Source organism: Mobula birostris, chromosome 5 (genome assembly GCF_030028105.1).
Source record: "Mobula birostris isolate sMobBir1 chromosome 5, sMobBir1.hap1, whole genome shotgun sequence".
In the NCBI taxonomy this organism is placed as follows: domain Eukaryota; kingdom Metazoa; phylum Chordata; class Chondrichthyes; order Myliobatiformes; family Myliobatidae; genus Mobula; species Mobula birostris.
This window is the reverse complement of record NC_092374.1, coordinates 200,438,943-200,458,603: the sequence shown is the minus strand read 5'-3', so window position 1 is coordinate 200,458,603 and position 19,661 is coordinate 200,438,943. Positions and strand designations below refer to the sequence as shown.

At 46.0% G+C, this 19,661-nt stretch overlaps 1 protein-coding gene across 1 annotated transcript in view; it reads left to right on the top strand.

Moving 5' to 3' along the window:
• The window catches only part of LOC140198264 (zinc-binding protein A33-like), a 35,649-nt gene extending 16,977 nt beyond the window's left edge, over window positions 1–18,672 (top strand). The window contains exon 6 of the mRNA XM_072259320.1: window positions 18,036–18,672. Within this exon, the coding sequence (XP_072115421.1) occupies window positions 18,036–18,568 (533 nt within the window). The 3' untranslated portion in view covers window positions 18,569–18,672. The remainder of the gene's footprint in view (window positions 1–18,035) is intronic.
• The last annotated feature ends 989 nt before the right edge of the window (window positions 18,673–19,661 follow it).

Here is a 19,661-nt window from a genome sequence, read left to right as displayed (position 1 = left end):
TCACTGCGCTAACTGCCTATTTACATTTCCATTTCTCATGACAGACTCCCAGCTACTCACCTCCTGCAACTTTGGAGTGACTACTTTCCAGTAATTCTGATCAATTATCTCCTCACTCTCCTCTACCATCCAAAGGTCATCCAGCTGCTGCTCCAGATCCCGAATATGGTCTTCAGGGAGCTGGAGACGCATGCACTTCACACAGATGGTGTTCACTGGGAAACTCTGGTCTCCCAGGACTCCAACATCTGGCATGAAGAACACACAACAGGCATTTACTACACGAGGTACCGTAAGAGGAAAAGAAAGAGAACTTTAACAGAAGTTTACCCAGAGTAATGCCTCTTTTAATGGTGAAGCCTCCTTTGATCCAAAGCCTGACCCTCCTACTCTCACCACTGACCTAATCCCAACAATGGTCGCCCTGACAGTGGCCATTCCACTTGACCCTTCTGTACTTTTAAACAAGCATCGTAAACCTGATGGAAACCTCGTCACCAAGGCCTGCTCATGCCTCTAATCGGGTCGTCGGAATTGAGGTTAATTCCGGCACCAACCCCACCTGTTGGGAAGCATCACTGTCACATGGTCAGCTGCAGATGTCAAATCCCTGAACAGACCGACACAGGGGCAACATACAACCAATACACGGCACTGTTATGTGAACCACTGCATCCTGATCCCATTCACACTGGACAAATACGCCAATGCACGAGTTTGAATCCCAACACAATAGCTCTGGAATTAACATTCAATGAATGACATTAAAGGGGATAAAATCTGGTATCACTGTAGTGACAGGGATTGTCAGAAAAATACACCAGTCCTTCGTGCCGCTCACCCTGTCTGACCTGTCCGTGACCGCAGTCTGATTGACTCAGCTCTGCCCCCTGCTGGACTCGCGAGTCTCACTGTTGTTATCAAACCACCACATTGAAGCATTGTCAGACTGAGCCCGGACACACTGATCAGCATTGACCTTGGTGAATGATGGGAGAAGATCATGTAACCAGCCTGGCAAATCTCCCTCACACACATGCAGAAGCACGATTGATAGATTGTTGGCAGAGCCTCAGCATTGCACATTGTTAGTTATACACACACACACACACACACACACTCACATACACACACTCACACTCACATACACACACACACACAAACACACACACACACACATACACACACACACACACACACACACACACACACACACACACATACACACACACACACACACACACACACACACACACACCCCAGTGATAAATACCCAGACACACCAGCAGACTGGGACACATCGTCAGAGACACAGACACAAATTTACATTTAAGAATGAAATCTGCCACCTTGATCCAGTCTGCCTGTTCTTGTGGCACTGAACTGCCCTCTGAACTGACGTCACACCAACAGTTCACAGACAGACTCCAGGGTGAGATCCCTTAGGAGGATGATCTGGGAAGGGGTTTGGTAGAGGTTGAACCCATGGCCCAACTCATCCATCCGGGCTAAGATGTCTTCTTGAGTAAGTCCCATTTCCTTGTGTTTGTCCCATATCCCTCTAACCATTTCCTATCCGTGTACCTGCCTAAGTTTATTTTAAAATATTTTAATTATACCATAGACCATAAGACTAAGATATAGGAGCAGAATTAGGCCATTTGGCCCATTGAGTCTGCTCTGCTATTTCATCGTAGCTGATCCAATTTTCCTCTCGGCCCAAATCTCCTGCCATCTCTCCACATCCCTTCATGCCCTGACCATTCAAGAATCTATCAACCTCTGCCTTAAATATACATAAAGACTTGACCTCCACCTCAACTTGTGGCAAAGAATTCCACAGATTCACCACTCTCTGGCTACAGAAATTCCTCCACATCTCCATCCTAAAAGAATGCTTCCCCATTTTGAGACTGTGTCCTCTGGTCTTAGACTCTCCCACCATAGGAAACATCCTCTCCATATCCACTCTATCAAATCCTTTCAATGATAGATTTCAATGAGATCACCCCTCATTCTTCTGAATTCCAGTGAATACAGGCCCAGAGCCATCAAACGCTCTTCATATGACAAGCCATTCAACACTAGAATCATTTTCATGAACCTCGTTTGAACCCTCTCCAGTTTCAGCTCATCCTTTCTGAGATAAAGGGCCCAAACCTGCTTACAATACTCCAGGTGAGGCCTGACCAGTGCCTTATAAAGTTTCAACATTACATGCTTGCTTTTATGTTCTAGTCTTCTTGAAATGAATCCTAACATCAGATTTCCCTTCCTCACCACAGACTCAATCTGCAAATTAACATTTACGGAGTGCTGCACAAGGACTCCCAACTCTCTCTGCCCCTCAGGTTTTTTATATTTTCTCTCCATTTAGAAAATAGTTAAGACATGTTTTTTTCACCAAAGTGCACGACCATACACTTCCCGACACTGTATTCCATCTGCCATTTCTTTGCCTGAAGAGAGATTTCCAGGAGTTAGGAAGGAAGCTGAGAAGCAGGACCTCCAGGGTAGTAATCTCGGGATTGCTACCTGTGCCACGTGCTAGCGAGGGCAAGAGTAGTCGGATCAGGCAGGTGAATGCGTGGCTGAGAGACTGGTGCAGGGGGCAGGGCTTCAGATTCTTGGATCATTGGGATCTCTTCTGGGGGAAGTATGACCTGTTCAAAATGGACAGGTTACACCTGAACCCGAAGGGGACCAATATCCTGGCGGGAAAGTTTAATGGAGCTGTTAGCGGTGTTTAAACTAATTTGGCAGGGGGATGGGAACCGGAATGACAGAGCGGAGGAAGGGGAAATCTAAGATAGTGAGCAGGAAAGACAGGCAGGTGATGGGCACATTTGTTGCCATTGGGATGAGTTGCAGTGCAATAAAGTTGCAGTGAAATCAAAGCGAAAAGTACCAAATACTGGTCTTAAGGTGTTGTACTTAAATGCACGCAGCATAATGAATAAGGTGGATGATCTTGTTGTACAGCTACAGATTGGCAGGTATGATATTGTGGCCATCACAGAGACCTGGCTAAAGGATGCATGTCTCTGGGAGCTGTATCGGAAGGATAGGAAGGTAGGCAGAGGGAGAGGCGTGGCTTTATTGGTAAGAAATGATATTAAATCATTAGAAAGAGGTGATATAGGATCGGAAGGTGCAGAATCTTTATGGGTTGAGCTAAGAAATAGCAGGGGTAAAAGGACCCTGATGGCAGTTATTTATAGGCCTCCAAACAGCTGCAGGGATGTGGACTACAAATTACAACAGGAAATAGAAAAGGCTTGTCAGAAGGGCAGTGTTGTGATAATTGTGGGGGATTTTAACCTGCGAGTGGATTGGGAAAATCAGGTCGGCACTGGATCTCAAGAGAGAGAATTTATGGAATGTCTGCGAGATGGCTTTTTAGAACAGCTTGTTGTTGAGCCCACTAGGGGATCGGCTGTACTGGATTGGGTATTGTGTAATGAACCGGAGGTGATTAGAGAGATTGAGGTGAAGGAATCCTTAGGAGGCAGTGATCATAACATAATTGAGTTCACTGTGAAATTTGAAAAAGAGAAGCCAAAATCTGATGTGTTGGTATTTCAGTGGAGTAAAGGAAATTACAGTGGCATGAGAGAGGAACTGGCCAAAGTTGACTGGAAGGAGACACTGGCGGGAAAGACAGCAGAGCAGCAGTGGCTGGAGTTTATGCGAGAAGTGAGGAAGGTGCAAGACAGGTATATTCCAAAAAAAGAATAAATTTTCAACTAGAAAAAGGATGCAACCGTGGTTGACAAGAGAAGTCAAAGCCAAAGTTAAAGCAAAGGAGAGGGCATACAAGGAAGCAAAAATTAGTGGGAAGACAGAGGATTGGGATGTTTTTAAAACCTTACAAAAGGAAACCAAAAAGGTCATTAAGAGAGAAAAGATTAGCCATGAAAGGAAGCTAGCAAATAATATCAAAGAGGATACTAAAAGCTTTTCCAAGTATATAAAGAGTAAAAGACAGGTGAGAGTAGATATAGGACCGATAGAAAATGATGCTGGAGAAATCATCATGGGAGATAAGGAGATGGCAGAGGAACTGAACGAGTATTTTGCATCAGTCTTCACTGAGGAAGACATCAGCAGTATACCAGACACTCAAGGGTGGCAGGGAAGAGAAGTGTGCGCAGTCACAATTACGACAGAGAAAGTACTCAGGAAGCTGAATAGTCTAAAGGTAGATATATCTCCTGGACCAGATGGAATGCACCCTCATGTTCTGAAGGAAGTAGCTGTGGAGATTGCGGAGGCATTAGCGATAATCTTTCAAAAGTCGATACATTCTGGCATGGTTCCGGAGGACTGGAAGATTGCAAATGTAACTCCACTATTTATGAAGGGGGCAAGGAAGCAAAAAGGAAATTATAGACCTGTTAGCTTGACATTGGTGGTTGGGAAGTTGTTGGAGTCGATTGTCAAGGATGAGGTTACAGAGTACCTGGAGGCATATGACAAGATAGGCAGAACTCAGCATGGATTCCTTAAAGGAAAATCCTTCCTGACAAACCTATTACAATTTTTTGAGGAAATTACCAGTAGGTTAGACAAGGGAGATGCAGTGGATGTTGTATATTTGGATTTTCAGAAGGCCTTTGACAAGGTGGCACACATGAGGCTGCTAAACAAGATAAGAGCCCATAGAATTACGGGAAAGTTACACACGTGGTGAGAGCGTTGGCTGATTGGCAGGAAACAGAGAGTGGGAATAAAGGGATCCTATTCTGGTTGGCTGCCGGTGACCAGTGGTATTCCACCGGGTCCGTGTTGGGGCCGCTTCTTTTTACATTGTACATCAACGATTTGGATTATGGAATAGATGGCTTTGTGGGTAAGTTTGCTGATGATACGAAGATAGGTGGAGGGGCCCGTAGTGCTGAGGAAAGGGAGAGTCTGCAGAGAGACTTGGATAGATTGGAAGAATGGGCAAAGACGTGGCAAATGAAGTACAATATTGGAAAGTGCATGGTGATGCACTTTGGCAGAAAAAATAAATTGGCAGACTATTATTTAAATATGGGCAGACTATTATTTAAATGGGGAAAGAATCCAAAGTTCGGAGATGCAACAGGACTTGGGAGTCCTCATACAGGATACCCTTAAGGTTATCCTCCAGGTTGAGTCGGTGGTGAAGAAGGCGAATGCAATGTTGGTATTCATTTCTATGGGAATAGAGTATAGGAGCAGGGATGTGATGTTGAGGCTTTATAAGGCGCTGGTGAGACCTCACTTGGAGTACTGTGGGCAGTTTTGGTCTCCTTATTTAAGAAAGGATGTGCTGACATTGGAGAGGGTACAGAGAAGATCACTAGAATGATTCCAGGAATGAGAAGGTTAACATATGAGGAACATTTGTCTGCTCTTGGACTGTATTCCTTGGAGTTTAGAAGAATGAGGGGAGACCTCATAGAAATATTTTGAATGCTGAAAGGCATGGACAGAGTGGATGTGGCAAAGTTGTTTCCCATGATGGGGGACTCTAGTACGAGAGGGCATGACTTAAGGATTGAAGGGCGCCCATTCAGAACAGAAATGCGAAGAAATTTTTTTCGTCAGAGGGTGGTGAATCTATGGAATTTGTTGCCATGGGCAGCAGTGAAGGCCAAGTCACTGGGTGTATTTAAGGCAGAGCTTGATTCGTATCTGAGTAGCAAGGGCATCAAAGGTTATGGTGAGAAGGCGTGGGAGTGGGACTAAATGGGAGAATGGATCAGATCATGACAGAATGACGGAGCAGACTCCATGGGCCGCTTTTGCTCCTTTGTTTTATGGTCTTATTCTCCAAAATGATCTAAGTCCTTCTGTAGCTTCTCTACCTCCTCAAAAGTACCTGCCCTTCCACCTATCTTCATATCGTCTGCAAACTCTTTAACAAAGCCATTAATTCTATCATTCAAATAATTGACATACAATGTAAAAAGAATCAGTCCCAACACAGACCCCTGTGGAACACCACTAGCCACTGGCAGCCAGCCAGAAAAGGCTCCATTTATTCCCACTCTTTGCCTCCTGCCAATCAGCCACTGCTTTGCCCATGCTAGGATCTTTCCTGTAATACCGTGGGCTCGTAGCTTGTTAAGTAGCCTCATATGTGGCACCTTGTCAAAGGCTTTCTGAAAATCCAAGTACACAACATCAATGATTCTTCTTTGTTTATCTGGCTTGTTATTTCTTCAAAGAATTCCAACAGATTTGTCAGGCAAGATTTTCCCTTGAGGAAACCATGCTGACTACGGCCTATTTTATCATGTGCCTCCAAGTTCCCTGACACCTCCTCCTCAATAATCAACTTCAACATCTTCCCAGCCACTGAGGTCAGACTAACTGGCCCAGAGTTTCCTTTATTCTGCCTCTCTCTTCTTGAACAGTGGAGAGACACTTAGAACTTTCCAGTCTTCCAGAACCATTCCAGAATCTAGTGATTCTTGAAGGATCATTACGAATGCCTCCACGACCTTTTCAACCACCTCTTTCAGAACTCTGGCATGTACACCATCTGGTCCAGGTGACATCTACCTTAATATCTTTCAGTTTCCCACGAACCTGTTCTCTAGTAATGCTAACTTCACGCACGGCATGCCACCTGACACCTGTAACTTCCACCATACTGCTAGTCTCTTCCACAGTGAAGACTGATGCAAAATACGTCTTCAGTTCATCCACCCCTTCATTGTCCCCCATTACTACCTCCCCAGCATTGTTTTCCAGCAGTCTGATATCCACTCTTGCATCCCTCTAATCCAGAAATTAGCATCTCCCATGTACTAATTTCTAGATTGCCCCCTATGCCATGCGCCAGTGAGGGTAGAAACAGGATGATTTGGCAGATAAATGTGTGGCTGAGAAGCTGGTGCAGGGACAGGGCTTCAGGTTCTTGGATCATTGGGATCTCTTCTGGGGGAGGTATGACCTGTTCAAAAGTGATGGGTTGCACCTGAACCCAAGGGGGACCAATATTCTTGCAGCAGGTTTGTTAGAGCTGTTGGGGAGGGTTTAAACTAATTTGGTAGGGGGGTGGGAACTGAAGTGAAGGGACTCAGGATAGGACGGATAGTGAAAAATAAAGATAGCGTGCAGTCAGACTGTCAGGAAGGGCAGGCAGGTGATGCAACTTAGTTGTAGTCAACAGGCTGAGTATCAAAACATTAGGGATGCAGAAACAGAAAGGACAGCAAATACGGTACTCAAGGTGATGTATCTAAATGCACATAGTGTAAGAAGTAAAGTGTATGATCTTGTTGCATGATTACAAATTGCCAGGTATGATTTTGTAGCCACCACTGAATTGTGGCTGAAGGATGGTTGTAGTTGGGAGCTGAATATCCAAGGGTACACATTATATCGGAGTGATAGGAAGGTAGGCAGAGGGGGTGGCCTGGCTCTACTGGTACAGAATGCCATCAAATCAGTAGAAGAATGTGACATAGGATTGGAAGATGTTGAATACTTGTGGGTTGAGTTAAGAAACAGCAAGGATAAAAAGATGTTGATGGCAGTTATATACAGGCCTCCCAACAGAGCTGGGAGTTGGAACACAGATTACAACAGGAAATAGAACAGGCGAGTCAAAAGGGCAATGTTATGGTAGTGATGGGAGATTTTAACATGCAGGTCGATTGGGAAAATCAGGTTGGTAATGGATCTCAAGAGAGTGAGTTTGTTGAATCCCTAAGAGATGGCATTTAAAGCAGTTTGTCATTGAGCCTCCCAGGGGATCAGCTATACTGGATTGGCTGTTATGTAATGAACTGGAGGCAATTAGGGAACTGAAGGTAAAAGAACCCTTCGGAACCAGTGATCACAGTATGATTGAGTTCAACTTGTAACTGGATAAGGAGAAAGTAAAGTCTGATGTAGCAGTATTTCAGTGGAGTAAGGGAAATTACAGTGGTATGACAGGAGTTGGCTGAAGTAAATTGGAAAGAGCTGCTGGCAGGGATGTCAGCAGAGCAGCAATGGTGTGCGTTTCTGGGAAAAATGAGGAAGTTGCAGGACGTAAGTATTTCTTCATTTCTTCCAAAAATGAATACTCAAATGGTAAAATAGAACTACCATGGCTGACAAAGCTATCGTAAAAGCAAAAGAAAGAGCAAACAACAAACAAAAAATTAGTGGGATGATAGCGGATTGGGAAGTTTTTAAAAACCTACAGAGAGCAACTAAAAAAATCATTGGAAGGGAAAAAAATGAAATATGAAAGCAAACTAGCAAATAATATCAAAGTAGACGGTAAAAGTTTTTTCAAGTGTGTTAAAAATAACAGAGAAATGAGAGTGGATATAGGACAGCTAGAAAATGAGGCAGGAGAAATAATAACAGGGGACAAGGAGATGGCTGATGGACAAAATGAGTATTTTGCATCAGGCTTCACTGTGGAAGACACTGGCAGTATGCCTGATGTTGTAGTGTGTGAAGGAAGAGAAGTTAGTGAAGTTACTGTTACAAGAGAGAAGGTGCTCAAAAAGCTGAAAGACCTAAAGGTTCATAAGTCATCCAGACCACAGGAACTGCACCCGAGGGTTCTGAAAGAGGTAGCGTTAGAGATTGTGGTGGCGTTAGAAATGACCTTTCAAAAATGATTGGACTCTGGCATGGTGTCAGAGGACTGGAAATTTGCAAATGTCACTCCACTTTAAGAAAGGAGGAAGTCAGCAGAAAGGAAATTATAGACCAATTAGCCTGACCTCAGTGGTTGGGAAGATGTTAGAGTCAATTGTTCAGGATGAGGTGATGGGGTACTTGGTGACACAGGACGAGATAGTATAAAGTCAGCATGGTTTCCTTCAGGGAAAATCCTGCCTGACGAACATGTTGGAATTCTTTGAGGAGATTACAAGTAGGATAGACAAAGGGGCTGCAGTGGATGTTGTGTATTTGGACATTCAGAAGGCCTTTGACAAGGTCCCACACAAAAGGCTGCTTACCAAGTTAGAGCCCATGTTATACAGGAAAGATACTGGCATGGTTAGAGCTTGACTGATTGGAAGGAGGCAGCAAGAGGGAACCAAAGGATCATTTTCTGGTTGGCTGTCAGTGACTAGTGGTGTTCCGCAGGGGTCGGTGTTGGGACCACTTCTTTTTATGCTGTATATTAATGATTTAGATGATGGAATAGATGGTTTTTTTGCCAAGTTTGCAGATGATACAAAGATTGGTGGATGGGCAGGTCGCTTTGAGGAAACAGGTGGGATGCAGAAGGACTTAGACACATTAGGAGTATGGGCAAGAAAGTGGCAAATGAAATACAATGTTGGAAAATGTATGGTCATGCACATTGGTAGTAGAAATAAATGTGCAGACTATTTTCTAAATGGGATCTGAGATCTAAATCTGAGATGCACAGGGACTTGGGAGTCCTTGTGCAGAACACCCTAAAGGTTAACTTGTAGGTTGAGTCGGTGGTGAGGAAGGCAAATACAATATTAACATTCATTTCAAGAGGTCTAGAATACAAGAGCAAGGATGTGATGCTGAGGCTTTAAAAGTCACTGGTGAGGCCTCACCTTGAATATTGTGAACAGTTTTGGGCTCCTCATCTGAGGAAGATGGCTGGCATTGGAGAGGTTCCAGAGGAGGTTCACAAGGATAATTCCAGGAATGAAAGGGTTATCATACAAGGAACATTTCATGGCTCTGGGTCTGCACTCGCTGAAATTCAGAAGGATGAGGGGGGGATCTCATTGAAACCTTTCGAGTGTGGAAACGCCGAGACAGAGTAGATGTGGAAAGAATGTTTCCCATGGTGGGAGAGTCCAGGACAAGAAGGCACAGCCTCAGGATAGAGGGGCGCCCTTTCAAAACAGAGATGAGGAGAAATTTCTTTAGCCAAAGGGTGGTGAGTTTGTTCAATTTGTTGCCACGTGCAGCTGTGGAGGCCAGGTCACTGGGTGTATTTAAGGCAGAGGCTGATAGGTTCCTGAATGGACATGGTTTCAAAGGTTACGGGGAGAAGGCTGGAAACTGGGCTTGAGGAGGAAATAAAAAAAAGATCAGCCATGATTGAATGGCGGAGCAGAGTTGATGGGCAGATGGCCTCATTCTACTCCCATGTCTTATGGTCTTTTAAATTTTATGTATCTGAAGAAACTTTTGTTATCCTTTTTAATATTATTGGCTAACTTAGTTTTGTAATCCCTCTTTACCTTAATGACTTTTTTAGTTGCCTTTTAAAAGCTTGCTAATCCTCTAACTTCCCACTACTCTTTGCTCTGTTTTATTCCCTCTCTTTGGCTTTTATGTTGGCTTTGACTTCTCTTGTTAGCCACATCTTGCCTTTAGAGTACTTCTTCTGTGGGATGTAGAAGCAAAAAGACATAGAAAACCTACAGCACAATACAGGCCCTTAGGCCCACAAAGCTGTGCCGAACATGTCCTTACCTGAGAATTTACCTAGGGTTACCCAAAGCCCTCTATTTTTCTAAGATTCATGTACCTATCCAGGAGGCTCTTAAACGACCCTATCATATCTGCCTCCACCACCGTCGCCGGCAACCCATTCAACGCACTCACCACACTCTGTGTTTAAAAAAAACTTACTCTTGATATCTCCTCTGTACCTACTTCCAAGCACCTTAAAACTGTGCCCTCTCATGTTAGCCATTTCAGCCCTGGGAAAAAGCCTCTGACTATCCACACGATCAATGCCTCTCATCATCTTACACACCTCTATCAGGTCACTTCTCATCGTCCGTCGCTCCAAGGAGAAAAGGCCGAGTTCACTCAACCTATTCTCATAAGGCATGCTTCCCAATCCAGGCAGCATCCTTGTGAATATCCTCACCATCCTTTGCATGGTTTCCACATCCTTCCTGTAGTGAAGTGACGGGAATTGAGCACAGTACTCCAAGTGGAGTCTGACCAGGGTCCTATATAACTGCAACATTATCTCTCAGCTCCTAAACTCATTACCTCAATTGATGAAGGCCTATGCACTGCCTGCCTTCTTAACTACAGAGTCAACCTACGTAGCAGCTTTGAGTGTCTGATGGACTCCGACCCCAAGAACCCTCTGATCCCCCACACTGCCAAGAGTCCAAGTGTCATTAATACTATATTCTGCCATCATATTTGACCTGTCAGAATGAACCACCTTACAGTTATCTGGGTTGAACTCCATCTGCCTCTTCTCAGCCCAGTTTTGCATCCTATCAATTTCCCGCTGTAACCTCTGACAACCCTCCACACTATCCACAACACCCCAACCTTTGTGTCACCAGCAAATTTACTAATCCATCCCTCCACCTCCTCATCCAGGTCATTTATAAAAATCACGAACAGTAGGGGTCCCAGAACAGATCCCTGAGGTACAACACTGGTCCCCGACCTCCATGCATAATATGACCAGTCTACAACCACTCTTTGCCTTCTGTGGGCAAGCCAGTTCTGGATCCACAAAGCAATGTCCCCTTGGATCCCATGCCTCCTTACTTTCTCAAAAAGCCTTGCATGGGGTATCTTGTCAAATGCCTTGCTGAAATCCATATACTTTTCTACCATCATCAATGTGTTTAGTCACATCCTCCAAAGTTCAATCAGGCTTGTAAGGCACGACCTGCCTTTGACAAAGCCATGCTGACTACTTCTAATCATATTATGCCTCTCCAAATGTTCATAAATCCTGCCCCTCAGGATCTTCTCCTTCAACTTACCGACCACTGAAGTAAGACTCACTGGTCTATAATTTCCTGGGTTATCTCTACTCGCTTTCTTGAATAAGAGAGCAACATCCACAACCCTCCAATCCTCCAGAAACTCTCCAGAGGTTCAGCAATCTCCTTCCTCGCTTCCCACAGTAGCCTGAGGTACATCTCGTGTGGTCCCAGTGACTTATCCAACTTGATACTTTCCAAAAGCTCCAGCACATCCTCTTTCTTAACATCTACATGATCAAGCTTTTCAGACCACTGTAAATCATCCCTACAAACACCAAGATCCTTTTCCATTGTGAATACTGAAGCCAAGTATTCATTAAGTACCTCTGCTATCTCCTGTGGTTCCATGTACACTTTTCCACTGTCACACTTGATTGATCCTATTCTCTCACATCTTATCCTCTTCACATATTTATAGAATGCCTTGGGATTTTCCTTAATCCTGTCCTAATCCTATTTGTTTCCCTGAGAACATCTGTTTCCAATTTATGCTTCCAAGTTCCTGCCTGATAGCCTCATATTTCCCCTTACTCCAATTAAACGCTTTCCTAACTTGCCTGTTCCTATCCCTCTCCAATGCTATGGTAAAGGAGATAGAATTGTGATCACAGGAGCCCAATGATCCAAAAATTTTATGCCCTGCCTCCTACACCAACTCCTTAGTCACATATTAAACTGTATAATCTTGCTTGTTCTGGCCTCACCAGCACGTGGCACGGATAACAATCCTGAGATCACAACCCTGGAGGTCCTGCCCTTTAACTCAGCACCTAACACCTTGAACTCCCTTTGCAGAACCTCGTCACTCATCCTACCCATGTCAGTGGTACCAATATGGACCACGACTTCTGGCTGTTCACCCTCACACTTAAGAATGCTGAGGACTCAATCCGAGATATCCCAGACCCAGGCACCCGGGAGGCAACATCCCATCCGGGAATCTTGTTCTCACCCACAGAGCCTCCTGTCATTTCCCCAACTAACAAATCCCCTGTCACCACAGCATGCCTCTTCTCCCCCTTCCCTTCTGAGTCACAGAGGCAGACTCAGTACCAGGGACCCGACCACTGTGACTTTCCTCTGTTAGGTCGTATCCCCCGGACAGTATCCTGTTGTTGAGGGGGATGGCCACAGGGGTACTCTGCACTGGCTCCCTAAACCCTTTCCCCTTCCTGACAGTCACCCAGTTTCTGTGTCCTGCACCTTGTTATAATTACCTCTCTGTACGTCCTGTCTCTCATCCCTTCAGCCTCCCGACTGATCCGGAGTTCACCCAGTTCCAGCTACGACTCCTTAACATGGTTTGTTAGAAGCTGCAGCTGGATGTACATCTCACAGTTGTAGTCATCAGGGACACTGGAGGTCTCCCTGCCATCCCACATCCCACAAGAGAAGCATTTGTCTATCCTGCCTGGCATCTCTACTGTCCTAGCTGAGCAGATAAAAAGCAGAGAAGGAAAAAAAATGTGCTTTCCTTTGCTTTCTCTTAACCAGGTGGTGAGTTCGAGCCCCAGCCAAGGTAATGTGTTGTGTCTTAATCACACAGTGCTCTGCGACGACACTGGTGCCAAGCTGTGTTGGCTCTTGCCCTTCCCTTGGAGAACATCAGTGTCATGGAGAGGGGAGACTTGCAGCATGGGCAACTGCCGGTCTTCCATACAACCTTGCCCGGGCCTGCGCCCTGGAGAGTGAAGACTTTCCAGGCGCAGATCCATGGTCTCGCAAGACTAACAGATGCGTTTTATTTATTTTTTTCTCCGTATGAAGCCTTGAAGAGCTGAAGCCTGAAGATCACCACTCTGACGATGTCCACTCAGACGATGGCTGCTGTGTTTGCCCGTCTTCCTTTAATTTGCTCTTCCTAATCAACCCCAGATGCCGATTGGTCACTGGTTGCCTTGCAGCTCCCTTAAAAAACCTTCCCCTCTCACCTTCCCTCTCTGCCCTCTGGTTTTGGACTCCCCCATTCTGGGAAAAAGACCGTGACATTACATCTGCCCCTGATTTTATATTGCTCGGTAAGGGGTCACCCCTCAACATCCATCACTCCAGGGAAATGTCCCCAGCTTATCCAGTCTCTCCCAAGCCCTCCAGCCATTGTTACAGCCTCCTGAAGCTTCCTGACCAGTGTAATGACATCTTCCCATAGTCGGGGAACCAGAAATGCTCACAATACTCCAAGTGTGGTCTATGATCAACGTCAAAGGCCTTAGTGAAGATTATGTGGACAATGTCTACTACTCTGTCCTGGTCAATCCTCTCTGTCACCTCTTCAACAAACTGGAATTTGTGAGGCGTGATTTTCCATGCACAACGCCGTGCTGACTGTCCCTGATCTGTCCTTGTCTTTCCAAATGCAGCAGGCAGGATGCAGGGAGGATGTTTCCCCTGTCTGAGGAGTCGAGGGTCGGGGGTCACTGTCTCAGGATGGGGTGGACCCTCAGAGGATGTTGTGTCTGGAATTCTCTGCACCGGAGGCTGTGGGGTCTCAGTCTTTCAGTTAATCTAAAGTCACAAAGTCATTGTTGTACAGTATTGAAATGGGCCCTTCGGCCCGTCACCTCTGTTCTGACCTATTTAGGTCAGTCTCCTTCTGTGTCCTGTCCATTAAAGTGTCTGGCTGAGTGTCTTGGAAACACAGTGATTGTATCTGATTCCATCACCTCCTCTGGCAGCAAGTTCCAAAATCAACCACTCACTGTTCCAATAAACTCACCTTTAAACTCCTTCCTCTCACCTGAGACATGTGACCTCTTGTATTTGATCCCCCCTCCTGTGGGAAGAAGATTTCAACCATCTGTTCAATCTAACCCCTCGTTACCTTAAATGTTTCTGTCAGATCACCCTCCCCCCACCAGTCCATTTACCTGCATTTTGCCTGTATCCTGATAAACCTTCCCTGTCATTATTTCTCTGTCCCAGGTCTCAACTCCTCTTCTGTGCCAGTTCCACGGGGCTCTCAATTCCCCCGTGTTACAGAAAATGATCGACCTCATTTTCTACCACATTACAGAAGCAAATGTGCTGCAGGTCCGAAAATGCAGAAAGGTCTATAAATCCCCAGGTCCTGATCAAGTTTATCCCAGGACATTGTGGGAAGCTCAGGAGGAAAGTGTGGAGCCCATTTTGGAGATATGTGTGTCATCGATAGCTAAGGGTGAGGGGCCAGGAGACTGGAGGGAGACTAATGTTGAACATTTATTGAAGATCGGCTGTAGGGAAACGCCTGGGAAGTACAGACCGGTGAGCCTAACGTCAGTGGAGGGTATATTAATGGAGGGGATTCTGAGAGATGGGATCTACATTCATTTGGAAAGGCGAGAACTAATCAGGGACACCCAGCTTGGTTTTCTGTATGGACGGTATGGTAGCATAGTGGTTAGCACAACGCTTTACAGTACCAGTGACCCGGGTTCATGTCCCGTCACTGCCTGTAAGGAGTTTGTACTTTCCCAATGACCACGTGGGTTTCTTCCTAGTGCTCTGGTTTCACAGTCCAAACCCGCACCGGTTGGCAGGTTAATTGGTCATTGTAACTTGTCCCGTGGTCAGGCTCGGATTAAATCAGGGGTTGCTGGGTGGTGGGGGTCATTGTAACTTGTCCTATGGTCAGGCTCGGATTAAATCAGGATATGCTGGGTGGTGAGGGTCATTGTAAAATGTCCCATGGTCAGGCTCAGATTAAATCAGGGGTTTCTGGGTGGTGGGGGTCAAAGGGCCGGAAGGGCCTATTCCGTGCTGTATCTCAATAAATAAATTACAGCTGATGAAAGTGCAGTAGACATCGTCTCCATGGAGTTTAGCGAGGGATTTGACAAGGTAGCAGAGAGTTAGATCACATGGGATACAGTACGATCTGGAATAGGATACAGAATTGTCTGGGTGGAGTCCTGTGACCAGCGGTTGTGCTGCAGGGATCGGTGCTGGGTCCACTGTTTTTCATCATTCATATGAATGATTTGGAGAGAATGTAGGTGACGTGTTTAGTAGGTTTGTGGAGGACTCTAAAATTGGTGGTTTCATGGGCAGTGAAGAGGTTATTTGTTTATTTAGATACAGTGTGAAACAGGCCGTCACAGACCAATGACCTGCTCCACCCAGCACCCCAACTATTTAAAACTAGCCTAATCATGGGGCAATGTACAATGACCATTTAACCTACAAACCATTATCTCTTTGTACGAGCGTCACAGAGTGATAGAAACTAACAACGCAGGCCCTTCAGCCCACCTGGTCTATACCAAAACATTTAAACTACCTGCTCCCATCGACCTGCACCGGGACCATCGTCCTCCAACTCCTGCCATCCATGTACCTGTCCAAACTTCTCTTCAATGTTTAAATCGAGCTTGCATGCACCACTTGCACTGGCAGCTCATTCCACACTCTCACAACCCTCTGAATAAAGAAGTTTCCCCTCATGTTCCCCTTAAACTTTTCATCTTTCACCTTTAACCCATGACCTCTGGTTGTAATCCCACTCAACCTCCGTGGAAGAAGCCTGCTTGCATTTACTCTATTCATACCCTCATAATTTTGTATACCTCTGTTAAATCTCTCCTCAGTCTTCTATGTTACAGGAATAAAGTCCTGAACTATTCAATCTTTCCTTATGTCTCAGGTCCTCCAGTCCTAGCTACATCCCTGTAAATTTTCTCTGTACTGTTTCAATCTTGTTTACATCTTTCCTGTAGGTAGGTGACCAAAACTGTACACAATATCGCAAATTAGGCCTCACCAGGTCTCATACAACTTCAACATAACATCCCATCTCCTGTATTCAATACTTTGATTTATGAAGCCCAATGTGACAAAAGCTTTTTTTTAAACATTATCTACCTGTAACACTACTTTCGATGTATTATGGACCTGTGTTCCCAGATCTGCTGTAGAACAGAGTCCTCAGTGCCCGACCATTCACTGTGTAAGACCTACACTGGGGTCCTACAGAAGTGCAACAGCTCACGCTTGTCTGCAGTAAATTCCAGCTGACACTTTTCAGCCCATTTTTCCAGCTGCTCCAGATCCCACTGCAAGTAATGATGGTCTTCCTCGCTGTCCACTGCTCCCCAATCTGAGGGATGAATCGTGAGCACCCAGAGGAAAGGCACGAGGTCTGTACCGTACAAACTCCTTACAGATGGTGTCGCAATTGAAATCTGAACTCCAGAATGCCCCATGGTGCCACAGTATTGTGTTATCCACTACCTAACCCTGTTGCTCATGCTTTGTCCAAGATTACAATGAGATCTTGATTAATTGGGTCTCTGGGCCATTGGATGGAAATTGATTTTAATTCAGAGATGAGGGTGTTGCATTTTGGAAGGTAAACCAGGACAGGATTTACACAGGAATCATTGGGGCCCTGGAGAGTGTTGTGGAACAGAGAGACCAGGAGGTGATTGCCTTCATCAGTCAGAATACTGAGTACAGGAGCTGGGACTTTACGTTAAGAGTGTACCAGACATTGGGAAGGCCACATTTGGAGCAGAGTAACACACACAAACTGCTGGAGGAAATCAGCAGATCAGGCAGCATCTATGGATATGAATAAACAGTCGATGTTTTGGGTCAAGGTTTTGTGTGTGTTGCTTTGGATTTCCAGCATCCGCAGACTTTCTCGTCTTTATGATTTGGATCACTCTGTACAGTTCTGGTGATCTTTCTGCAGGAAGAATGTCATTAAACTGAGAGGGTATGGAACAGATTTACAAGGATGTTACTGGGACTGGAGGGTTTGGGTTATAAGGAGAGGCTGGATATTCTGGGTCTTTTTTCCTGGAGTTCAGGACGCTGCCAAATGAAACTGTAGAGGTGAATACAGTTGCAATGATTTAAAAGACATCTGGACGGGTACATGGGTAGGAAAGGGTTAAAGGAATAATGAGCAAATACAGGCAAATGGAACAAGTTCATTAAAGTGAGTTGGTCAGCATGAATGAATTCTGCCTTCCCTCCTCTTTAAATGCCTCCAGTGTTTACTCACCCCATCCTCATCTGAATCCAGTTGTTGCTCCTCTCCTTCCTCATACCCATTTCCACTGCTATCCCCTGTCTTTCTTTCCAATCTTGAGCTAAGGTCTCGGCTTGAAATCTCCCTTAACACATGCTGCTTGACCCGCTGAGATCCTCCAGAATTTTGTGTGTGTTGATCAGGGAAAATCCGCTCTCCATGTCACGGAATAATCTCGGGAAGATGCTGGTTATCCATCCGCTGTGTTTGGGTAAAACCCCGGGAAAGGGTCCTGTCTGCCACCCGATTGTGCCTGAGGCCGAGCAGCCTCTCCCCCAGTCCCGGGGCCGCGCTGCCCGAGTCTCCCCCCGATCCCCGGGGACTCTCTAATTCTCTGCTTCTCCCCCCAGTCTCTGTCACCCTGGATGTGGAAACGGCGAATCCGCTGCTCGAGGTGTCTGAGGATCGGAAGAGTGTGAGATACACCGGGACCCGGAGGGATCTCCCTGACACCGGGAAGAGGTTCACACACTGGGTTTGTGCGCTGGGATCGGAGGGATTCACATCGGGGAGACATTACTGGGAGGTGGAGGTGCCGGAGAATCGGCGCTGGAGTCTGGGAGTCGCCACAGAGTCTGTGGAGAGGAAAGGATGGTTCACAGTGAGTCCGGAGACCGGATTCTGGATCATCGAGCGGTTTAATGATGTGATGAAGGTTCTCACCTCCCCTGAGTCCCGTCTCCCTGCTGGTCCCATCCCCGGGAGGGTGGGAGTTTATCTCAGTTACCAGTCCGGGATAGTTTCATTTTACAATGCGGAGACCAAGTCCCATCTCCACACCTTCACTGGGAATAAATTCACAGGGAAACTTTATCCTTTCTTCGAGACTGTGTATCCAAACGAGTGGCTGAGAATCTGCTCCGGTTCCGCTCCGGGTCTGTAAACGGGTCGGGTCCGGGACCGGTGTCAGGAGTAAGTCAATGTAAATATAAATGTGCGGAGAGTGAAATAAACACGATGTGAGAATTATCGATCCATTAATTTTAACTCGTTCACCTCATCTGTCAACGGAACAGAAACACCGCGGATTCAGCAGCAGCCGCGGCCGGCGGGTCCTGAGCTCCCTGGCTCCCCCGGGTGTTAAAGTCCACCGGGACTGACAGGGTAACTGGGACAATTGGTGGTAGTGGTGCTGACTGGGAGACGGAGGTCAGGGTGAATCTTGGTAACACGGGACATGTAGTGTCGGTAACACACGAAGCGGCGGAGTCTCCCAGAGTGTCAGGTAACATCTGTGGAGGGAAATGGACAGGTGATGGGTGGATCCAGGTGAGGGGGTGATAGGTAGATGAGGGAGGGGTGGAGTGTTAAAATGTGTCAGAAATGGGAGGTGAGAGGGGTCAGTGACAAAGGGCTGAAGATTTTGTAATCTGACAGGAGGGGAAAGTGGAGCCCGGAGTAAAGGGAGGGAGGTGGGGAGGAGTGTGTGGATGATGGGCAGATGGAGAGGGTGGGGGTGAGGGGAAAGAGATAGGGTGACGAGGCTGGTGGATCAGGAGGAGAGAGACAATTATATAGTAAAAGTGACAGGGAACGACTACCAGAAGTTTCAGAATTCAATTTTGATGCTGTCCGGTTGACGATCACCCTGACGGAACATGGGGAGCTGTTCCTCTAATTTATGAGACAAATAGAGCAGGGATCTCTACGTTAAATCAGATATTCATTTTGGGACACAGTTTATACCCAGGAATGCAGGAAAAACACAGCAGGTTGGTCAGGATCTGTGGAGAGAGGAACAGGCTTCACGTTCCACGTCGGTGACCTCTCCCGGAATTGATTCAAACACTGCCTGCTCTGTTGTGGGTTTCAAACAATTTCTGTTTTGTTTTAGTTCTTCCAGCATCTGATTCAAGAAAATATGGGAGTGCAGTGTAATTTCCTCCGGAAGGGGGATGAAGAAGAAGGAAAATGTGCTCGGAGAGGGGAGTGGAGCATTAGAGAAATCAATGCTCAGGTTGGAACTACCCGGAGAG